Source organism: Hesperophylax consimilis, chromosome 15, assembly GCF_061612785.1.
Source record: "Hesperophylax consimilis isolate HC1 chromosome 15, BYU_Hcon_1.0, whole genome shotgun sequence".
Lineage (NCBI taxonomy): Eukaryota > Metazoa > Arthropoda > Insecta > Trichoptera > Limnephilidae > Hesperophylax > Hesperophylax consimilis.
Genome location: NC_142850.1, coordinates 6433007 through 6457450, shown reverse-complemented (window position 1 = coordinate 6457450; position 24444 = coordinate 6433007). Strand labels below are relative to the sequence as shown.

Genomic DNA, 24444 nt, shown 5'->3' with positions numbered 1-24444 from the left:
GACATAAACTCCTGTCCATAGTTGATTCTTTTCCCTGGAAATTAAACAACACAAAATTATCGCCAAATGTTATAAAAAATATGTGCTTATTCTGACTGATTCTTTCGAACGACCCTGTAGCATATAAGTACGAACAATGTACACGGATAATTAAATATCACTAACCTTTGTTTTTTCTGAAAATATATCTCCCACGTACGTTTTTGATGTCGTAATTTGTGCTATCTAATAAAACTTTTTTTCGAGGGTATTTTCCTCCTCATTTTTAAGCGAGGAATTTCTTTAAAATGTTATCAAGTAGACTGGCGTGGAATAGACGTCCGCTCGCCGCCCTGTCGCAGCGGGGAATGATAAAATTTCGGCTTGCGCCGGGGCAAGACACAAACAACAAACGCGAATCGAAATTAATTACTATTATATACTTTAAGAATATATTTTTTGGTCATAAATTATTTCTAATGTTTCAATTATGTCTTGGTAAATTATTTTTCTAAAAAAATCTGAACTATACCAATTTGTAAGACCATAAATAAATAGTCCAATTGAGGAATTTTCTTCACAAAACGCGTGCTCGGATTTATTTATTAGTAATTTTATTTGAAATAAAAACAAAATTCTTATACATACATATGATAGATAATTTATTGATTGTTTATACATTATTATTCAATGATTTTAAATATTTGTTGTATAATACAACTTCACCTTTGAAAATGCAACAAATCTGCGCATCGTCCAACGGTAACACTTTATTATGATATGAAAATAATATTATTTTTCAAAATTTTACATCTTACTTTACAGGATAAAATAACGATCTTTCGAAATCAATTTGTGTTTTTTTCTAGAAAAGTGTCCATACGTCTAAAAGTGGCCTCAAAAATGCCAAATTTCAGGTCAAGTCTACCTATTTCGCCTTAATTCTTTCTCTCAATCTCTCTTTATAAAAATTGTTATCTCTTTTTTTTAAATAGTTGACTTATCCCTAATAATTTCCAAAAGATATTTAAAAATCATTAAAAAAATCAAAATCAGAACAAATTAATTGCGAAATATAAAACAAAACCAATGCAATTAAACGACAGTCCGATTTTAAAGTTTTTCCAGGTCTTCGTATGTAACCCCCACCCTTCCTCTACCCCACTACGATCCAGTCTCTGATGCTCTATCCCTATCTGATATGCTTTTTCTTTCTCCTGTATTTAACTTATAATCTTCCTCTGTACTGCAATTTAATTTATATATTTATTGTCCTGATGAAGGTTGAGAACCGAAACCGGTCGACGTGTATTAATCAAATAAAGTAGTTTTATACAAAAAAACTTTTTTTCATTTGTCTAATGTAAAGCCACAAAGAGTTTGTTTTCTTTGTTAAATAGTTTAAACTCAAACTTGTTTTATGTCATTTTCTGGCAACCCTATTTACTCGTAAACCTAGGTACACAATTTTACATTAATAATCACCATAAATGTAAGGAGTGCTGAAATGATACTTGAAAATGTGACGAAAAAATTCTATTTAATTTTTTCACTTATACACGTCATTAAAATGTAGATAGCACTGTATTAGATACTAGTTTATTGAATTTCCATGAGTGTGCCAATTAAAGGCACGTATAAATGGATTAAACGCTATAAATTAAACAAATTTCATTCCAAGAATAGTATATTAAAATATAAGTGGATAAACAGGCCTTTAAAACTCGCGCGATTTTTCGAGCACGACGGCGTAGCTAGCTATCGCTAGCTATACCTAATAAGTCATAGTAGTTGTAAGTCACTTGTTATAAATTTTAGTTGTAAGTCACTAGTGATAAGTAAATCTAAAGTTATAAGTTTAGGTAATAAGTAACTTATAAATTAGACTTACTCCCTATATCTAAATTTATTGGTTGGGGAGCGCCCTTGATGTGAATTTCCACCAAAAAAACGCTATACAGAGTGTATCGGCACGTACCCGACAAACTTTAACCAGCTACTCCTTAGCACATTTGGAGTAAAAAATGTTATTGGCACTTTGCTGTCCGGTAAAAATTTTTTTAATTAAAAATTTATTATTCATATTTTCACCACATGTCACCAATGTTTTATCCTTTGTCAAAGTTTGAAAACCCATCTGGCAATATTTTGTTCGAGTTTCGTTGAATAATGTACGTACGTACCTACGTTGGCGCGCTTTTACAATCACAACGAAATGGCACGGCACCATTCGTCTCATTTTTAACTATTATTATTTAGTGTGTACGAAAGAGCGAGGACACTTTTTGACACACTTGCCAATAACAGCTGTTGAACACGAGAAACAATGCAAATGGCAGTGACGGAGTGTGGATTTTTTATTTATTTTTTGTTTTTAATGGAAAAAAAATGTTACCGGACAGCAAAGCGCCCATAACATTTTTTACTCCAAATGTGCTGAGGAATAGCTGGTTAAAGTTTGTCGGGTACTTGCCGATACACCCTGTATAATAATCCAATAATTATTTTTTAAAAGTAAATTTGCAACTACCATTTTCTTCATAATTCACCAAGAAAATACTTGGATTTAAAAAGCGACTCCTTACTCCTTACTACTTTAGATCACATACTTTTTGGCTGTCCCTCTCTAAACAAATATTCGCTCTTCTATCGAGCCTTATCTAAAAATGCCTCCCCTCAATTCAACAGCTCATTTCTTCTTACTATTAATTCAACTCCAATATTCCATTTCATTTTTAAATTTACCAATTTAGATAAAATTAATTCATAAATTTACTTAGAAAGCCAGAAAAATTGAAAACAAAAATCGCACTTCTAGATTAACGTTTCTCGACCATCTTCCGTAATAGTAATGTAGGTACTTTATTTGTTATTTCGGATCTACAGAAAAAATAAAGTTCAGGTATGTTGCAATCTATCTAACTATTTGTTTTTTAATAATGTTATTTTAAAATTGCCGTGCCTAAATTTATACAAATTTGACTGTTTTCCTGATGGTCACACAGATTGTAGGAACACGGATAAACTAATCCCAAATAGACTGATAATAAAAATAAGTACTTACTTTTTTATCAGTTGTTCACTCGAGTGGCTAATCGTTTACATATATTTATTCACAACCACAACCAATTATTATTATCTATGGATTTCAATAACTTCGTCGTACCTAATAGTGAAGTATTGTGTTGGATATTGCGTAAGCCATTTATTTTAGTTTTTTATATGCGTTCAGTATTTGTTGAGATTAAAAAATCACCTTATTTCGAACTGTTTCAAAATTTTTACAGATCTTCGAACTTTTCAACTACAATAAAATATAGGTATAAATGATCATTCGTTTCTCTTTTTGTGACCTGCAGAACTGTATACATAAGTATGTCAAACTATGACACAATTTTCTTAGACAGATTTTTCAACACATTTCTATAAATTATAAACTTAATATTCCTATATAACCTTTAATGTGACATTTTATTAGATAAATTCCGCAAGGTTCTCTTTTTTTTAATCTTCCGATTTTATGTCCGGGTTAAATCTCCCCCATAGGAAAAACTAAACCCTTCCACACACTTTTCCACAAATGATCATCTAGTTAATCAACATTATGCAAGTGCATTATATAAGCAAAATAAATACAAAACATTACAAGAACAACACGTCAACTCACCAGAGATCAAATGGGAAAATAATTCACCGACTCCAGATATTTTCATATCAGAGGGTTCGGCTCGGTAGAACTTCTAACAGGGCCTATAAATCCTGCTGATCCCTCAACATAAATATTTAAAAAATCATTCGTTTATTTATTTATTTATTTATTGGATGATTTATATAGCGCCGCTTTTGTGAGATATCACCTCAGGGGCGCTTTACAGTTAATGCAGATATTACAAAAAAAATTTAAATATTACAAATTGAAATTGAAATTAAGTTAAATAAAATGAAGTACAGAAACAGGTGACACGAAGATGGAGAATCTGCTGCAAGAATCCTATGTGGTGAGGAAACTGGACCAGCTGCTGTAGCAAGAAAGTGCACCGCGTCCACCAACAGTGCCAGCACGAGGTTCGTCATCTGTCCAGGTATGTGTCTGCTGCTAATAGAGCGCTGACACAATGTCCTCTCATGGATTCCAGACCTTGGCAGCACCGCTGTGACATTCGACGAAGGTAGAGGATGGAGACTCTGCAGCAAGAATCCTAAGTGGTGAGGAAACTGGACCAGCTGCTGCAGCGAAAGAGTGCATCGTGCCCACCAACAGTGCCAGCACGAGGTTCGTCATCCGTCCAGGTATGTGTCTGCTGCTAATAGAGCGCTGACACAATATCCTCACATAGATAACAAACCTTGGCCGCACAGCTGTGACGTTCGGCAAGTCCATCTCCTTGTACACTTGTTCCTGGTGATTATGTTAGTGGTGCATTGTCATAATAAATTACCCTGGGCACTTGTTAGGGCTTCCAAGAATTCCATTGAAAACATCTGGCGTACCTACAGTTACCGATTCTCGTCCCAAGTTCAACTTCATCGAATTTAGAATATTTTTTAGCACAATTTTCGATTATTCATTTTTAACACACTGCACTCTAATCACATTACTATAAAGTTCTGATTACTAATTGGTAAGTTAATTTAAAATGTTGATTGACTGATTTTTAAAATAATTTCAAAGGGATGTTGCCTCGTTTCCCTTGAAAATACTAAAAAAAAACACAAAGCGGTTGGATGTGGCATGACGCGTCCAGCTGCCACAAAGGGCGCTAACTTATCTTACTTATCTTACATGTATTCAAAATGACCAACTTTTGCATCTTTATATATACATCTTTTGATAGATCTAATACGCTTAAATTTTGAATGAGAGAGCTAGGTATAATGCCAGTAGCCGAAATAACGAATTGTAATATTTTTATAGTTTGAGAATGCCAAATTCTTTTTATCTCATTTTATATTTTATCTCATACCTGCTTTATTTTACACTGTATTATTATTAGCGTAGGTACCGTAAAAGCTGTGCAACATGTAATGGTTTCAATTATAGTCTGGTTATAGAATTATATGGTTTCGATTATAAAACAAACCTGACACAAACAGTCTAAATACTCGCTGTACTCGAAACAATAACAAAGATTTACTCCTAATTCCTGTAATGCATACTTCTTTCGGTCAAAGAAAATTTAAGTACATTGCAACAAAATAATAAACAATACTCTTCCAGAGAGCATAAAAAAGGTGATACTCAAACACATTTCAAAAAGAACATTACGATTTGGAAAAAAGGTATTAATAGGGCCTTTACCTATGCCCTACCCCAAATTCGAAACTATTGAACCAAAAAAAAGAGCGATTATATTATAATATAAGAGTTGGTATACTCAAGTGTATTTAAATTAACTTTTAAAATGACTGCCTCAACACAGGCTAGCCTAGTGAGGCAGGTTATGAAAAACCCCAACTTTATCTATTTGTTAATATGTAATCTTAGCTGTAGTTGCAAATTTCTTAAATAAAGATATTATTAGTCTTGAAGCGTCAACACTTAGTTTTATTGTGATATCAACAGATTGATCACAAGATTTTTATCTGATGTCAATTTTCATTTTTAAATCATTAATTCCCTTATTGTTAATGTTCATTGATCTAAAAATATGTTTCACTACAGCAATAATGTCAATACCAATTTGTTTATAAACTCCCTTCTAACACGCATTCACAGCTTAGGTAACCAATTTGCAAGTAAAAGATATTTTCAATGGCACTGAAATAACTTTCATAAAAGCATTTCACAACAGTTTGTTAACATTTTGTTTCATATCGTCTGATTGTATTTTTTTGTTAATTTTAATCATATTAGTACTTTTGTTTACACTGTATAATTTTTTTATAATCTTTTTTTATAAACACGATGTATTCTGTGCATTTAAACTCACTTATACCATAAATAGATAAATAACCTCAAACCCTCTGGTGCCCCAACATTTAAGCCATGGAGATTTGAAATACATAGGTATTTGTAAAGTTTAAGATAAGTTAATAATCCATATAGTTTGTTCCATATTTTTAAGTTCTTTAAAACGAAAAAAAAGACAAGTTAAAACCAGGAGAGTGAATTTACCTGGTACAGTTATAAAGGATTTATTATTTTTTCTCGTTGATTATCAAAAATAAATTCAATTGCAATTATTGATTCAGAAATGAACAAAGATAAAATTCTTTTGGATTAAATTGAATTAAATATTGCCTCGTCCGTGGAAATCTAGCTAATTCACATGTTTAATGCGCGATATCGTTCGCATCGATAATATAAATTACACGGATTATCTGTATCAATGATAATTCGTAATGATCGATACTGATTGATGAATATTTGGAAAATTAACAAGGGATAATGGTATAGAACATTGTTGTTTTTAAAAACATATATATCATAAGTACGTACTTTAATGATAAATATTATTACATTTGGATTAATAATAAAAATATATATTCTTAACAGAACCGGAGCAAGTAGTACTATATATTATAATAATTTTGTAAAATTAATATAGTTTTACATGAAAAATTTAAAAAATAACTTATATCATTGATTTTGCTTTTCCAAATTCCTGTAATATTCAAAAATCTAGAAAATGCACAGATTTAGGAAATGAGATAAAAAGAATTTGGCATTCTCAGACTTTAAAAATATTACCATTCGTTATTTCGGCTACTGGCATTATACCTAGCTCTCTCATTCAAAATTCAGGCGTATTAGATCTATCAAAAAATTTATATATAAAAATGCAAAAATCAGTCATTTTAATACATGTAGGATAACGAAAGATTTTTTAAATATTTATGTTGAGGGATCAGTAGAATTTATAGGCCCTGTTAGGAGTTCTACCGAGCCGAACCCTCTGATATGAAAATATCTGGAGTCGGTGAATTATTTTCCCATTTGATCTCTGGTGAGTTGACGTGTTGTTCTTGTATTGTTTTGTATTTATTTTGCTTATATAATGCACTTGCATAATGTTGATTGACTAGATGATCATTTGTGGAAAAGAGTGTGGAAGGATTTAGTTTTTCCTATGGGGAAGATTTAACCTGGACATAAAATCGGAAAAGAAAAAAAAAATTACATGCATTACATTAATGAAATTTTGAAGGCCACCGTGGTCAATGGGTAAGGCTCTCGACTAGCAAGCAGGAGGGTTTAAATCCCAACGTGCGCAGGCCAATTTTATTCGATTAATTTGTGTAATTTCAAAATGTACTACTAAAAATAGTATATGGTTTATTTGAGGCACGTTCAAAAGATTTTAAATGACAACACAAAGATGGTTTATAGTAAAATGCTTGGAAGTTTAAAGAAAGCACGATGATCCCAGTGCACATTTTGACTTTAACCAAACGGTGTTCAGAAATTGGTGGTGCTTTCCGAAAGGAGGTGATTATTTAATAAGTTTAAACATAAGACAATTTTATGTTTTAACTTTTTGTTGTTATATAACGCTTTTCAGGGAATATATTTTTAAAAAAATATTGAAATTTTAATTGAGTTTTCTAAATTTAAAATGAATTGAATATTTTTTTATTGTCTGATGAAGAATTTTCACTTAATTGGGACGGGTTGTTTCATAGAATATGATAAATTCATCAAATTTCAACGTTGATTTTAAAGTTCTGTGGAGGTTCTATTCAAGTTCTGTTATTATATAATTATTGGCCAGTTGTTTACCAAAACTGAAATAATAGCGGAACTTGAATAGAACTTTCACAGAACTTTAAAATCAACTTCGAAATTTGATGCAATGTTCAAATTCTGTAAAACAACCGGTCCATAGTATTTCTATATATATTTCTCAATTATGCTTTTGATAGTCCAGAATTGTTTGTATTGATAAGCTTTCGCATTCCACTACATAATACTAAAAGTCGGGATTTAATTCAGTACAGAAATTCTAGTAACTTCTACATGTATTCCCCATTGCCCAGAATACTTATAGAGGGAAATAATTATACTGAGTCAATGGACATTTTTGATTAAACAAAAGAATGTTAATGGTTCAGTTTAGTGATGTGTAATAAATATGTACTGTGTTAATGTACAATTTTTACTGTTCATATGTAAAAGCCCCTAAAAGGTGCGTTAATAAAATACTAAATAAATTAAATTAATTACATTGTAATTCATTTAATAGCTTATTTTATATAAATAATTGAGAATCTAAAAAAATCAAGTTATGTTGTTTTCCCTTGTTTGTTAAAAACGAACTTGTTTGAACTGTCGAACTTATATACTTGAATAAATTTGAATGTGACGAACTATGTGTTGCCTAATAATGAAAAAAATGAGTACCAATTGAATACATTTCTAAAATATTGTGCTACGATGTAGATAATGACATATCAAACCGTTTGTTGGAAAATTGGATTAATCCTACCGACCATGCAAAATTAAACACAAAAATAAATCAACTTTATGTTAAGTTATTTCAACATATTATATTTTTTATCTTACTCAAACCAAACCATTAACATTAAATAACTACAATATAACAATATCCACGTTTCTTCGAATTAATTGCTTCCTGTATTATTATCAAAGTTTTATCAAATTCGTACAATAATATTATTCCCACGGTTAATTATAACGAAGCTGGCCAATAATAATCATTACTCTCTGAGAGAAATCTATTTTTAGTTAACTATAGGATTTGAATCACACAAATCATAATTAATAACCAATCTGCAGTAGGTACCTACCATTATATTCATAAAAGTATTATGATTTTGCTCGGAGAAAAAATACTATTGATGAATTATAAAAAAAATCTCCTTTCGAAGTTCAAAGAGGGTTTGAAAGGGAGAAATGTAAATACGAATGTTAGAGGGAGCGCGCTAATATTAAAGAACGATAGTAATTAAGGCGATGCACTACGTCGTGTAATATTTTAAATTGAGCCACTATCAATAAAAACCCTTACGTAGATGGCGATAAGGTTTAAATTCCTGCTTAACACCATCCGCCTGTTTTGATTTATGCAAGAAAAAAACATGGCCAAAAGTGACTTTTATTTCATTTTGTGGATGTTCGGGCATAAATATTTAATTTTTGTTCGATCATTTTATAAATAACTTAATTTTCCACATTATACAATAAAATCATAACCGAAAATGGGTTCGTAAGTAGGAGATTTTGAACTTTAAAGCAGTTTTCATAGTCTTTATACATTATTTTTTTCTGTGCTTATAAAAAGACTTATCTAAAAAATACTCGATTATTTCAAAGGCCAAGATGTATTTTACTCGCAGTATTTAATTAAAGCATCTGAAACATTTCTAGGCGACCATTTCAAACCAAAACACATGATTTTGCATTACTACGTATGGCATCGCCTTAAGCGAAAATTGCGAAAAAAAATCAATAAAACACCACTCATTTGAAATAGAGCAAAAATCTCTCGGCAAATGCTTTGAAGATACATTGCGATTTTTTTCATGCCTATAACATAATAAATAACAGAAAAAAACGTGTGAAAATAATTTTCGGTGCTTACTTTGCGATTTTTTTCTGTCGAGGGAATTTCATATAATAAACGTTTCAGTAAAACAAATGTGTAGATATTAACTTCAAAAATAACTTTTTTGGTACAAAACTTGTTATAAAACGGTAGATATTGCTAAGCAAAGCTCAATACAAATCTTAGATTAATTAATTGAATTACGAAATATATATTGCGCATTATTTAGAAGTAATGTTTATAAATATCTTTTAATACCTGTCATTAATCCGGGTTGGAAGCATGAGCTATAAATTAAGTAAAGTTCTAATCTTCTGTTATCATTCGAGAGCTTAAAAATATATAAAAAAAGAAAAATAATTCAGTGATATAAACTGATTTGATAAAAGGAAACCTTATATAAGGCATATCTTTTCTGATAATCACCATCTATGACTAAATCGTCCAATTTGAAAAAAAAAACAAGCAATTAATTCGTTGATACGACAAATTTTCTGGGAACACCGAGATTTCAAAGGATTTAGCTCGATTCTAAAATGAACAAATATATCACTCGTATTTTATGATTAATCGGATTTTAATCTCTTAATTGGGTACATAGGTCATCAATACATTGATTTAAAAAATAATCTTGGTGTTGTGGATTAACACCATCCTTTGTATTTATATTTCCGAAGCTGTTGACCTGTAAAACCATGTATGATCGTGTGACAGATGTGGAGATCCGAAAAGAATGCAAAATGTAAGCGTACTGAGTAAGATTAAGAAAGGGACGCTTAGATGGTTTGGGCATGTACAACGAATGAGCGAAGAAAGGAGTGTAATGAGAATATATGACGCCAATGTGAATGATAGCAGAAGTCGGGCACGATCAAGACATGGCACTATCAAGTGAATCAGATAATTGAGTCGGGCCATGTGAAGAGTCAGAATAACATAAGAGTATGTATGAGATGATATGAATGTGAATGAGGCAAGGAGTGTGTACCAAGACCGAGTTTTTTGATGGTCCGTCCTCTCTGCCTACCCCCGCGAGAAACAGCGTAATGCTTAGTTAGTTTTAGTTTGGAAAGCCTCGTATGACTTATTTTTACTATAAAGAACGCTTGTTTAGCTGGTAAATGTAATAAATATCAAGATTATTTTCTTATTTAAAAAAAACATTTCTCCGACTATCAGAAACTATCCTGGGGAAAATATATATTTTTATCTAATCTGCTAAGACAATTTACGAATACATAATTTTGCAAAAAACAAGTATGTTATTATGATAATTGTGTCAGCCGGTGTACGGCAGGCGATTGGCATTTACCCCCGCCATCCTAAGGGTTAAATCAATTATTTTTTATAATTCCTAAGTAATGATACGTATAAATTTGCAAAACGAAACGCGAACCGAGCTACGAATTACGAGAAAAGAACGAAGCAATTGCAAGCGGCGTTTTGCGCCATTTGCGGTCGCTTCGTTCTTTTCCCATAAGTTGAGGTTGTGGTTCGACCCACTCCTTGTTCGAGTGGAATGACTTTTGACGTTTCGCGTATATAATTATGTATCGTCGACGAGACTCAAGAATAAGGATGTCGACCAATGTATGTACTACGATTGCGAGCGGCCTGGATTGGAGAATCGATACCCAGTTCGGCTCGCGTATGTAACACACACAATGTAAAGACTTGTATCATCAAATAACATACCAATTTAAACCATTTTGTGGTGTTTGTCAATGCCAGACAAAAAAGATTTTAGGAATGTTATCGAAGTAAGCCAATTGATTGATTATAATAATAGGCTTTATATTAATTTGATTATACTCTACGGGAAAATACGCGGACAATCTTGGATACTTTGTAAACATCAGTGGAGATGCTGGAGATGATGTGATACTTTGTAAACATCAGCATTACGGACCCTCGGCTCCGTAATGCTGATGATGGTGACGATAAATTTTAATGAATAAAATCTTCCTTTATTTCAACCTAAAAATCTCCTATTTCAATAATGAAAACAATTGTTTCCATAAATTTAATAAAATCTGATGCAAGAAATCCACGGATTAATGAAGCAGATTGTTTTGATTGGGACTCAATTTGAAGGTTATCTAAAAGAGGTAGGTAGGATTACGTTTTAATTTAAATCCTTTAATCCTCGGAAAAGGATTTATAAATTAATAATCATCAATCTATTCTGGGAATTGTTAAGCAAATAGCTGAACGACGAACAGAAGACGAAAAAGAAGATTTTTCTTTTGTTTTGCTTATAAATTTGACAGAATCAATGATTGAATATGACCATTGAATGATTTTTGAAAATGGGCCACTTTATTGCCATTTTCTGCTAATTGTTGTGGCCAAATAAAGAAATGAGCCTAGAAGTTTCTTACCAAATTCATTGAAAAAATGCAATTTGATCAGAAATTCGTTGCATTTTCCTATATTTTGTTGAGATTTTTTAAATGAGTATTGCTAATTATTTATAATCTCTTCAAATTACTCGTCATCTGGTTAAAAGCGGGATTGCAAGCCGTTTCCTGAAAAAACTTTTAGTAAATTCCTGCATCCGAATTACCAATAAAATGAAGAAATTCCTTGAATTAACAATATTTATTTTTCAAATATGTAATAAATTGAAACTAAAAATTTGATGAATGCACAAGAAAAATTGCATTACAATTTTTTTAACGTCTATTATTTATTTATTTTGATTTAACGTTTAAAACATTGCTTCTTTTATGTTACATATATATTTTTTTAACTTTACGTACCGTGCAATAATCACGCTCGAATATTATGAAGTATACCGTCTAATATTTACTTTAAAAAAACGTTCACGTAGTCCAACGTAGTATTTTTTAACCCCTCAACCTAATTTGTTCGGTTTTGCGAACAAACACCTATTTTTATTCGCTTTTGGGAACAGCTTTTATGGTCTCATAGAAATCGTTGTTTCTCCCATTTTGTCATGGTGAGAAATATGATCTAAACGGGGTAAGAAAGAGAAAACACTACGCTTTATATTCAAATCCAAAAGTTAAAAACATGAGAATTAAACTGTACACCTCTTCGAAACCAAATGTTCCTTCCGCAATTTGAGAAGAAAATAAGAAGTTATGTGATTTTTTTATAAATTATTTTTGTACTAAACGACAAAAAAGGAAGAGGCCATAATGTTTATAATACATTTATTTACTGAAGAATGGGTTTTTTTGTTGATTTTAGTAATATTTTTTTTTATTTACAGTGTTTAGACTTGAGGTCAGCCATTTTAAAAAACTTCTTTTATGTTTGCATTTATAATTTTAATATTTCTAAAATTACATATTTAGCTCTGACAATAAAATTTTAAGGCTTATTTCATTACCTTTCTAAAAAGTTTTGTAGTTTTCAGAAATATTGCAAATATTTGGATTTTATTGCAAAAGCGGAAATACATTTGGATTCTGCGACCATCTCACAGTGTATTTAAGATATATAATGGTCACTATGCAAGAGGCCTGAGCTGTTAAAAATAAAATATTTAGTATTAAAACATCTCGGTGTTGCCATTTAAAAAAACCGTTTAAACCACCGCAATTCTCTCAATTTTTGGCAGCAATTTCTTGACAGACTGTACCTAATGGTTAAGTGTTACGCAGTACTTGTTGAAGTTATAGAGAAGAGTAAAGCGCAAGCCGCACACCGCAGGAAGGGAAGTGATTCGCCAGGAAGTACAAGTTAACTCCAAACCATCGTGATAAGGATTCCCAGGATTATGGTGATGCATCGAGGAGATTATCACCTCTCCTGCTAAATTATATAGGCAGGGGTACAAAACAGCTTAATATTTTAGTTTGCAATAATATATTTGTTATTTGGAAAAAATGTCCACTAATAAAGAAAAATATAATAAGGTGACGGCCTTCGTGGTCGAGGGGTAAGGCTATCGACTAGAAATTCGGAGGTCGCGGGTTCAAATCTAACTGGCTCCAGACAGTTGGGAGCAGTTGGGACTCTTGTACAATATTCAAATAAAATAACATCACACGAATGGAAAAAAGAGAGCAAATTATGCATGAATTGAAATAACAAAAAGTACTGCAGCAGTGTACAATAAATAATGTTCATACTCTGTGATGTATGGTAATAAGTTGAGTATTTAAGCGATAGATGGCGCTAGTCGTAAAAAATAGTTCAGTTACAAGACAGTACCTACCATTTTATAATAGCAATTCTACATCGACGTCCCAATATTACACTCCTATGCGACGAATTCAACAGCTAGAAAACAAATACTCCGATGATGTTGATATTTTAGTACATCAATTTCAATATATAAGCCTACCTTATTGAAGTTTTTTCATCAAGTAGCGAAATATTTTGATAAAGCTATTTAAATTGATTAACAAATTAACAGTATTTTGTCGGCTGAAAGAAAAAAAAATATTTTAGATTTTTTATGTTTTGTACCTACATAATGTATGGATCAAATTCAATGATATTTTTACTTTATATTTATTTTTGTGCAAGTGTTTTAAACAGTCGTTTCCTGCTTTATTTCCGAATATGATTTTGTAAATATTGGTATAAATGTGTAAAACCTTAATAGGCGTAAAAATATATAATAAATTCATATATTAATAAGGTTTAGATTAATTCCAATAATTGAGTTGTATAAAAGAATATATTTTTTTGCGTAACGACTGGCAAAAACCATTTAGACTTACACCAAAAAAATCAATAATAGATTTGACTTGAGTTGACAAGTCTCGACAATTTGGATAAAGGAGAGTTGTACCCATAATTAAGAGGAATACGCAAGCCAAATATGTATTTATTCTTAGTGTGACTTATCTCACCACGAATATAGGTAATAGGCATAAAAATCGCTTGTCAAATAGAGTCTGGAAACGGTCGATTTTAGCGAAAAGGTGGTTTTTATTTATTTTGTGAATAATTTTACCGCAAGAAAAAAAATCAAATGAAAGGAAATTATAACAGGTAATCTTGGCCACCAAAAAGTAGTCTTTTCTTAAATGTGTTCATACATTACTAATGAAAAAAACATTACGTAGTAGTTTACGCTCATATTTTTTATTTAAGTAAATACCGATTTTATTTTAATTCTTCTCTAGCGAAACGATAGAAAATGCCTCAATTTATCTAGCCCATATTTTTTATTCTTCATTTCATAACGAAACTAGTGATTTCATATAAATATTCGCGTTCATGACGGCCGTTCTTCCCAATCCTACTGATCAACTGCTGAGCCGAAATTTTTGCTCAACACTGCTAAAAACCCATAACTATGCTGACAACTGAGTGATCAACCAATTTAAGGAAGCCAAACTACTGGATTAAGCTTGCCTCAGTAAATGACTACTTATAAAAAGTGTCAACAGAGTGAAACATATTTGCGAGGCCAAGGCACGGTGGCATTAAAGTCAAGCTAATGCTTTATTTTTAACATATTTCATACGCTTAAATATTAAATATCGGTTTACGTACAGCGTACTTAAAAAATATATGCATTAATAATAAACACAATAATGAATTCGTCAATGTTAATTTAGCATTGAAAGTTGTAACTTTGATGTCATTTTATTGTCTATGAAAGTGGGCATGGCCACTTAAGGTAATCAACAGTAAAGATGTTTGGAAACAGGCGAATCGAACGTTACTGAATAAATCACTTGGCTGATCGGACCCTGAGATTGATCATTCGAAATGTTGGGAACAACGGCCGTGAGTGCTTATTGAGGAGCAGTCATTCAATATTTCTCGAATCTACGGGAAGAGATAATGAACTGGATGAGTTATTCAAAGAACGGAAGTCAATAATATTATTGATAAATTTAAACGTGCAAATTATATCAAAGTCTTTTCTAAAGAAGAAACGTTTATATTTCATTATTGTGAGTACCTACTTGCTTCTTTTAAGTCCTAACCTCCAAGTAATTCATCTCAAGAACCAAAGTTTAACTAATAGGTAGGTTCATGAGATAGTTCGTTGAAATAAGTTTAAAAATGGCAAAAGTTTATATTTACACCTATTTACCGTCTATATGTTGCTTTTCCCTGAACTTTAAGTATGCTTGCACGCTTAATTACGATTAATCGCAACCGCAAGTCGTAGATTAACACGATTAGGTATCTCTTCATAAAGCTTCACGTGTATGTATCTACATTAAATATATACCTACCTATTTACGTAACACTATTAAGACGTTTTTTGTATGAAAGGTAGGTATTGTGATTTTTACCAAATGAGACCGCCATTTTTGTAGGTATTTATTTCGTAACCCATATCGGTAGATTATTGAATTGTTTACTTTTAACCGACCATATTCCTGTGGTTTTCCTTCAAATGTTACATTTGAATTAATTATTCACAAATTAAAAGATAACAGGTGTACCAACCTGCAAAAAAAAATTATTATTTTTTCATTAGTTATCTAATAATAACCTTTTTTGTTATTTGTTTTTGGGGTGTTATGCCGTGTTGCGCTAACTCCTTCTTTAGCCAACGTTTCATACATCTGCCCTGATGATGGACACTGCAATGCTGTCCGAAACGTCGGCTCAAGAAGGAGGAGGAGCGCAACACGGCATAACACCTCAAAAACAAATAACAAAAATACTTTTGGCCGTGAAAATCTTAAATCATATTTAATAATAACCTGCTTTTTTTTTTTTTTCAAAATATTTCCGTATATTTGTCCGTTTTGGAAAAGATCTATCGTGTTTTAACAGTCTCATACCCGTATGGAGTCTGAATTTGAAAAAACATTTCTAAATTTTGAAAAACTCACTTACGGCCATGTTTTTTACTAAAAAAACTTGTCACGCACGTCTGCGAGGGTAATTAGTTGCGTTATCGGCCTTGATTAGTAATTTTAATGATTCAAAATAAAAATAATTAATTAAAATACCGCGCGACTCTACCGGCTCGGTATTTTAAGTTTGGAGAGTGACCTAAAATAGGTATATAATATTCGCTAGGCTCCTATAGCGAAATGATCACGGTTTTTCGTGACGGTCATGAGTCGGTTTTACTTCGGTCCTCGAAAATGCATAACGCGCGTAAAGAAGTTTCACTTCAAAAATAAATTCCTTGCCCACTCCAGTTTTCAAGATTCGGTGTAACAGAAATTATGTAGGCATTCGATGATGTATGAATGTGAATGAAGCAAGGAGTGTATGAGTTGGGAGGTAATACATACATATTCTCTAGATAGATATTCAGTTTTAACAGATTACTGTAAAAATTATACTAGAAGGTATTTAAAAATTATACTAGAAGGTAGGTGTCTTTTAGCCTCTTGACTATAGGTATAAATACAAAAATATGTTTCAATACTTCTAAAGTAATTAATTTTTGAAGCTTTAATATAGTGACGTAACCCAATGTTTTTGTTAATAAATTAACTATAGATAGAAAACGTATCAAGGCCAAGGGACGGAGTACCTACTTATTACATTAAAACCGATTTGAAACGAAGATACAAGGAAGTACCTACTTCTAATACATCTAGATTTTTTTAACAATTAACTGTTATTTTTGGATGGTTATCAAGATAAAACTAACACAATGAATAATAGTTAATTAAAGGCTTTATAGAGTTTGATAAAACTATTAAGTATACTTTGATTTAATGATAAGACAAGGAACAAGGGACTTTAAATAATTGTTTTTTTTTAAGAAATTTACCTTTAAGTATGTCACAATTAAGTAGTCATAAATGTAGCAATCAGAATTACTTATTAAAGGAAGAAAAATGAGTATTGATAATTATTTGCTTATCTCTTCAATTTATTGGTGATTTTGTTAAAACGGGATTGCAGGCCGTTTTCTGTTAAACTTTTAGTACATCACACACCTGCATTTGTATAATAAAACGATTTTTATGAACACGTATTCCGACATCGCGTTAATACATAACTTTTTTACTTTTAAAAGTTTAACAGGAAACCAATTTATTCGTTAAGGGCCTGCATTCCCGTTTTTAACCGGGTACGAATAATTTGAAGAGATTCTTAATAAATTATTAATATTTTATGTCAGTAAGTTTTCTCCGTGAATTGATTAGAACATTTTTGTGTATAAAAAAACATTAATATGAAAAATGCCTTCTCAGTAATTTTATTATGTAATATAAATATCATATTTTTACATTTGCTTGTTGGTCAATTAATATTATGATATTTGTAAATAATCTAAGAGCTTCTGTTAAGCTTTTAGTTGATTAAAGGTAATATTCATTTTTGTGTCAAAATAAACATTTCTTAGCGCTGGGTTTTTCCAGTTTGAATAGTTATATAATACTTATTGCAATCATTTTGGTTTCTTTCTTCCCACGCAAACAAAAAATATTTTACTCTAAAAAATCTTTCCTTAGGGAAGTTGACATTTCCCCCTTTGAGAAAACCGCAGGCGTTATTTTAAGAGATAAATATGTCACCAACCAAATAATTCGGTCAGTTTTGTTTGTCCTCAAGTAGTTGACATTTCATATTAAACTTTATTTATAAAACAATGATAAAAAATAAAATAACTTGGAAATACCATAAATGTTTTCCAAAAGCCAAACACAATTTTAATAAATATTTCCAATGAGGGCAAGATATATCCTGGGTTCCATTTCCAGTTTTCATTTTCTGTGTCTAGTTTCATTTATATTTATTTATCTTCTTCATCAATGATTAGAGAAAAACACCTGCCCAAAATACCTACCCGTTCTTCTCTAAATTAAATTTTAAATGGATATAAATGTTAATTTGTATGTATTAGGTTAGGTTAAGCAAAACCAATATAATATACCCATGTGTAACTTTAATAATAATATTTGGATGATTTATACAGCCTAATTGTAAAAATATATTTTTCCAAGGCTCAATTCTACTACTAACTACAGACAATACATTATAAAAAAAATTTATGCATCCACCAGCTGCAATAGAAAAACTATAAATATGCAATTTCATAATCACCAATAAGCCTTATGTAGTAAAAAAAATTACATGTACATTTTGTTCTATATTGACAAATGAAGAAATTTGGCGATTTACCAGAAAAACTAAAATTAGAAGAAAATATAAATAATTTTAAACTTAAATTACGAAAATATGTAATGGATTTATTTTTAAATGTGTGATTGATTTATCCTAAAATATGTGATATATTTATTCTAAAATATGTGACTGATTTATTCTAAAATATATGATTGACTTACTCTAAAATATGTGATTGATTTATGAAATATGGGCCATTTAAAAAATAAATTTCGGTTATTTTAGACCCAAATTTAGTAATTATTCAAAAAATAATCTTGCCCTATTTAAAGAGTTAATATAATGATAAATAAAATAAAACTTTGTAATAACCTCATTTATTGGGTGGAAATTTTAATTTATTTCTAACAAAGTTGAATACTATATGGGCTTTACTAATAAACATGTTTTAAATTGTGCACATCTGGTAAACAACAGTTTAACTTACATAAATTATTGTTTCTTAGTTGTGTAAAATTTAAAACAAGTTATTTAGTAAGGGGGTTTATGTATAAGGATTAGATGTTTGTTATAACTTAGATAACTACGTGCTTATTTAACATACCACGAACAAATAAACAAACATTTGCATTTAATTTATTTACATTCGTTATGGGGACAAAACTTTTGTTTATACATTCAATATATAAGTCCTCGGCGTCGCCCGAGCTGTACACATAGTTCTTTGAAATCTGACATACAGACATTCTTTTTTTTAATATTAATCAGATTAGATAGATAGATTAGACATGCTTCAGTTTTCCAAAACGGGGATGCCATATTTCACTGATTCTGGACAATTGGGACTTTTGTGCGGTAATACATAAAGTATTAAATTACTAAATGTTTGTGGTGCTGCAGGGATAGCGATCTCAATGCATCGTAACCGCAGGGTATTAGAAACTAACCTCTGAAAATGTATACCTGCAGTTTAAGTAATGGTAAATCCTTTTTACTTGACAAGGTTTATTTCTCTGCGGTCAAATTATTGAATTAACTAAGAGCTAACAAATTGTGAATTATATTTCTCCTCGAGGACGGGGAATCCTATATTTCATAGCTGACCAATATCACTATTATAGTTTTGTACGATTAGTATAGTACAGTATTTTATTACACTCACGATTGTTACAAATCAGATTAGATTGTCAGGTTACCAGAAATCAAATTGACAAATGAGAGCTTAAAAATGAACTGAAATGCCTGCCATTAGAAGTTTGATTTACTATACGCGCTAGAAGAGATTACTCGAATAAATTCGACACTATTGACCGAAAGTGTTTTCTTTTGAATTCAGAAAAATCTTATTAATAATGGCCAGTGGGTGATATTTGGAATCTTGGGAATATCGTATTTTATCGACCGAGCGGTTAAAATCACTGTCTAAAGAAGCGTTTACACCAAAGTCTTCCACTAAGTTTTCCACAAGTTGCGGCAATTTGTTGCTTTTTCTACAAAATACAGCAACTTTTTCTGTCTTCCACTTGTGGAGAGACAAATCTTCCGCTAAATTTTGGTTTCCCGCGGAGTGTCGGTAAAGATCAAAGAATGTTGACAACAAAAAGTGGAAGAGTTGTGCGCTTTGCGCCAGCAACTTGTAGGAAACTAGTGGAGAACTGTTCCCCCTCCACGCAAACTTACAAACTTCAATAGCAAACAGTGAAATGGTTGATTTTGAGATTTTAAACAAATAACCGAGACTTGTGTACGAATCACCAGTAGCCAAAAAACGTAATGTAACTGCTAGCTTTTCTTGGACAGGTACTGCTTTCCTGTAGTTTGTGTCCCGGTTCTTTTATACTATTTCACATACATGTAATTTGTAAACCAATTACTAAACTAAGTATTAACTAAAAATATTCGCCAACTTCGGGAGGTGGTTCTACATCACAGTAGAAAAAAAAAGTTGAACAACTTTTTTGAAATTCCGCTGTTTATTTGTCCATAGAAGAATATTTATTTTTCTGTACATCAATTTTACTTTTTTTACCTTACCATTTCTAAAAAGTTATTTATCTTTTTTACTTGTACTTTCATGTAGAATCATCCCCGAAGTTAGCGCACTATGCCCCCGGACACTCTTTTATCTTTATATTGCCTGTGCAAAATATAAATAAATAATAATATATGTACAATCAACACAGCATCACGATCATTGGACAAATGATATAGATTTGTAGTTATAAACCGGTGGATGCAATCTGTTAACCATAAGTTGTCTAGTCTATAGTTAGTTTTCTTAATTCCCAAGAGTCCCAACGGCTCCCAACCGTCTGGAGCCAGTGAGACCATGGCATCCCCAATTGGGGTTTGTTTAGGCTGGATTTAGCGGGAGGGGAAGAATATGGGAAAGAGGACGGTAGGAAAGTACCTGGTTATTTTGATCTGGTCACCAAACACGGCCAAAGCCATTTCTATCTACATTTCAATTCTGAATGGTGGTCTTACACCAAGGCGATACTGAGAGTATCTTCCACTTTGGAACGTGCCACAAGTATACTATATATTATGAAATAACACAAATCATTCAAATAATTTTTTTTTGCCCACGCCGGGATTTGAACTCGCGATAATAATATAGAGCATTATATACATATATTATATATTTGTAGAGCGCCCTTTTCTGATATACAAATCATCAAAATTTTATTATTATTTTATTGAAGAAGAAGATAATACTAATTAATGTAAATGAAACAGAACAAGACATAGAAAAATAAAAAAAAAAGCAAACGATCACAACAAGTAATCAAATCCTTGATCTTTTGTCTTACCTTATCTTATCTTTCATTTTTATTATTATTATTTCCTCTTCCTCATCTCCTCCCCTCCCACTTAATTTAGCCTCACAACAAATCCCAAATAATAAATTCAATAGTAAACTTATCAACTTATTCCCTTTTATTCAGAACACTCTTTAGATTTCAATTTTTTTTTTCTCATCGGTCAATTTATTGATTTTTTTTTTTATGCTTCCGATTTTGTTGTCCGGGTTAAATCTTCCCCATAGGAAAAACTAAACCCTTCCACTCACTTTTCCACAAATGATCATCTAGTCAATCAACATTATGCAAGTGCATTATATAAGTTAAATAAATACAAAATAATACAAGAACAACAACACGTCAACTCACCAGAGATCAAATGGGAAAAAAATTCACCGACTCCAGATATTTTCATATCAGAGGGTTCGGCTCGGTAGAACTTCTAACAGGGCCTATAAATCCTACTGATCCCTCAACATAAATATTTAAAAAATCTTTCGTTATTCTACATGTATTCAAAATGACCGACTTTTGCATCTTTATATATACATTTTTTGATAAATCACGCCTAAATTTTTTATGAGAGAGCTAGGTATAATGCCAGTAGCCGAAATAACGAATGGTAATATTTTTATAGTCTGAGAATGCCAAATTCTTTTTATTTCGTTTCCTAAATCTGTGAATTTTCTTATTTTTTCATTAACAGATTTTTGAATGGAATATTTGAATTTTTCTACACAAATCATCAATTTGATTTGTATCTTTGATAAAATAAAAAAAAATTAATAAAATTATCATTCACTGTATTTGATAATATTAACATAGTAAGACCAAAGTGAAGATACCGGTTTAAAAATGCCAACACGTGAATTCTTCATGCGACAAAATGATTTTTTGATATTGCACGTTGATCTCGATAAGGCGATTAAATTGATATACGATTTGTTTGCTCCTTCGGGGAAAATATTTACTGGGCACTTATAATTGTGTTTCAATGTCCGAATCATTCTGCATTATTTACCTATCGTATGTTTATCATAATCTTTACTTAAACAAGATAAAAATAAAAGTAATTACTTTGCCAAGATCGATGAGCATTTAATAGTTCTAGCATGATTTATTTTTAAAATAAATTTTTCAATTTCATTTTTGTATACGGTTATGAATTAATGCAAATCTTGGAAACGGAAATTAACCCACTTCCCGATATCCGATCGAGCTGAAATTGGGATAGACTAGTTGTAGATGACAATGCATTGTATAAACTTTTAGTGGCAATCATATACATACACGCGGGCATGTACGCATTTCTCTGAAATCTGACATTACTGCAGTTAATATTCGAAAAAAAGGTCAGTCCTACTCGATCGCCACTAGGCGAGGTTGGTAAAGTTGTCGACTCCAGTTTCTGAGTAGGAAGATTCAATCCGGAGTCAAATTTAAATTTTAAAAGAATTTTAAAATAATTGTATCATGGTAAAAAAATGGTTTTTTAGTGTTTGATTTTTTATATAACTTTTTTATTTTAATGATTTTCTAATATAATAAATTTGTATGGTAACAAAATGTTAAATACAATTTGAGAATGGAATTGTACATTTAAAAAAAAAACATAAATTGACAAATATTATTTCAACTACTAACCAGCTTGGGAAGGACCGTTTCAGGCACTATTTTCAAACTGTTTAGATTTTGCACTCGTTAAAAAATGTCAAAAAACTTACCACTGTTGTATGCTGCATTGTAGGAGTCAAAAAACGCGGAAGACGGAGGATAAGAGAACCTCCCAGGAGGTCCGTAACCTTGGAAGCCTCCGAAAGACCGCCCCAACACTCCGAACCTGTCCACTCCACTAAATGCGGACATCCTTTCACTATGTCCAATTAGTTTCCTTTGCTCCATAGCATCAAAAGACTTCCTAACTTCTTCACTACTGGCGTTGCTCATCATATGAGACAATCCTTGAGACATCATTGATAATTGTTCTTCGGCAAGTTTGGACTCACTAAAAGACGTTGTATTGTTGTTTGTTGCCAAGGTTTTTCTAAGAATCGGTTCATCTTTGTATTCGTGTTGTCTGTTGATGATTTCGCATCTTTTTCCAGTTGTCTTGGCCTTTTCACATAGTTCCACGTGAGTTCTTCTTTCCGGCGTTGTTCTCGTGGCACTTCGATCCCTCTTGGTCTGGCTTCCTTTGGTTTTGAGGATGTCCTCGATGCGGAAGGAGGAAGCCCGCTTTCCCGGGGCGGAACACATGTCTGCTCAGGAATATTACCGTGACTGACATCTGCAGAGCGAAACCAGCCATATATCACACTAATACAGAAGCGATACGTCACGTTTGATAATGCGGTAAAGGTGTGCGGAACTTTCGGTGATTTTTTAAATGTTCCAATATTAACAAAAACAGTTTCCACTTGGTTTTTAAATGTTCAAATATTAACAAAAACATCTTCTACTTGGTTTTTAAATGTTCAAATATTAACAAAAACATTTTCCATTTGGTTTTTGTATTTCATCTCTTTTGGTGACCCGGAAAAATGTAAAGTAAAAATCGGAACAAATAATTAAGTTATTGAAGAAGATGATAGTAAATTTAAACGAAACATGAAACTAAATTAGAGGCAGAAAAATAAAAGAAAGATTCGAACGCTTAATTATTAATTGTTTTAGTTTTAAGTATTTTATATGTTTATTATCAAGTTTAAATCTCTATTTTAAGTTATTGCCTGGGTGTGTATGTGTGTAAAAAATATCGTTTTAAAATTATAATGTTCGAGAATTTTTTATTTTCCACCTAAATAAGCGACAACGTGAACGAAATGGTCAGTACAGTACCAGCAACCGCGACATCGAGATCGAAGTATCAGTCAAAAAGTACATGTCGATTGTCAATAAACATTAAAGTTCATTTAACATTTCATTTTGACATATTCAATTTGATAGTATTTTTTTAATTTTATGTTTCCGTCTAATGTTCATGAATGTCAATTGATAGACAGATACGTCAGTGTTGCCAGCGCATATCAATTTCTAATTTATTGCATTATCGATAACGGTCTGGCTATCAACAGCGCAACCGTGCACTGGAAATCTGAATGAAATCATCAGTAGTTAGATACGCATATCGATCCAATATTGTAAAATTATCGATTTTACTGTGTTAGACC

At 31.4% G+C, this 24444-nt stretch overlaps 1 protein-coding gene across 1 annotated transcript in view; it reads right to left on the bottom strand.

Annotated features, from left to right (window-relative positions):
- LOC149417230 (uncharacterized) overlaps positions 1 to 23530 on the bottom strand; it is a 30441-nt gene extending 6911 nt beyond the window's left edge. Inside the window, exon 1 of the mRNA XM_089640558.1 lies at positions 22999 to 23530. Coding sequence (XP_089496684.1) covers positions 22999 to 23530 — 532 coding nt within the window. The remainder of the gene's footprint in view (positions 1 to 22998) is intronic.
- Between the last annotated feature and the right edge of the window lie 914 nt (positions 23531 to 24444).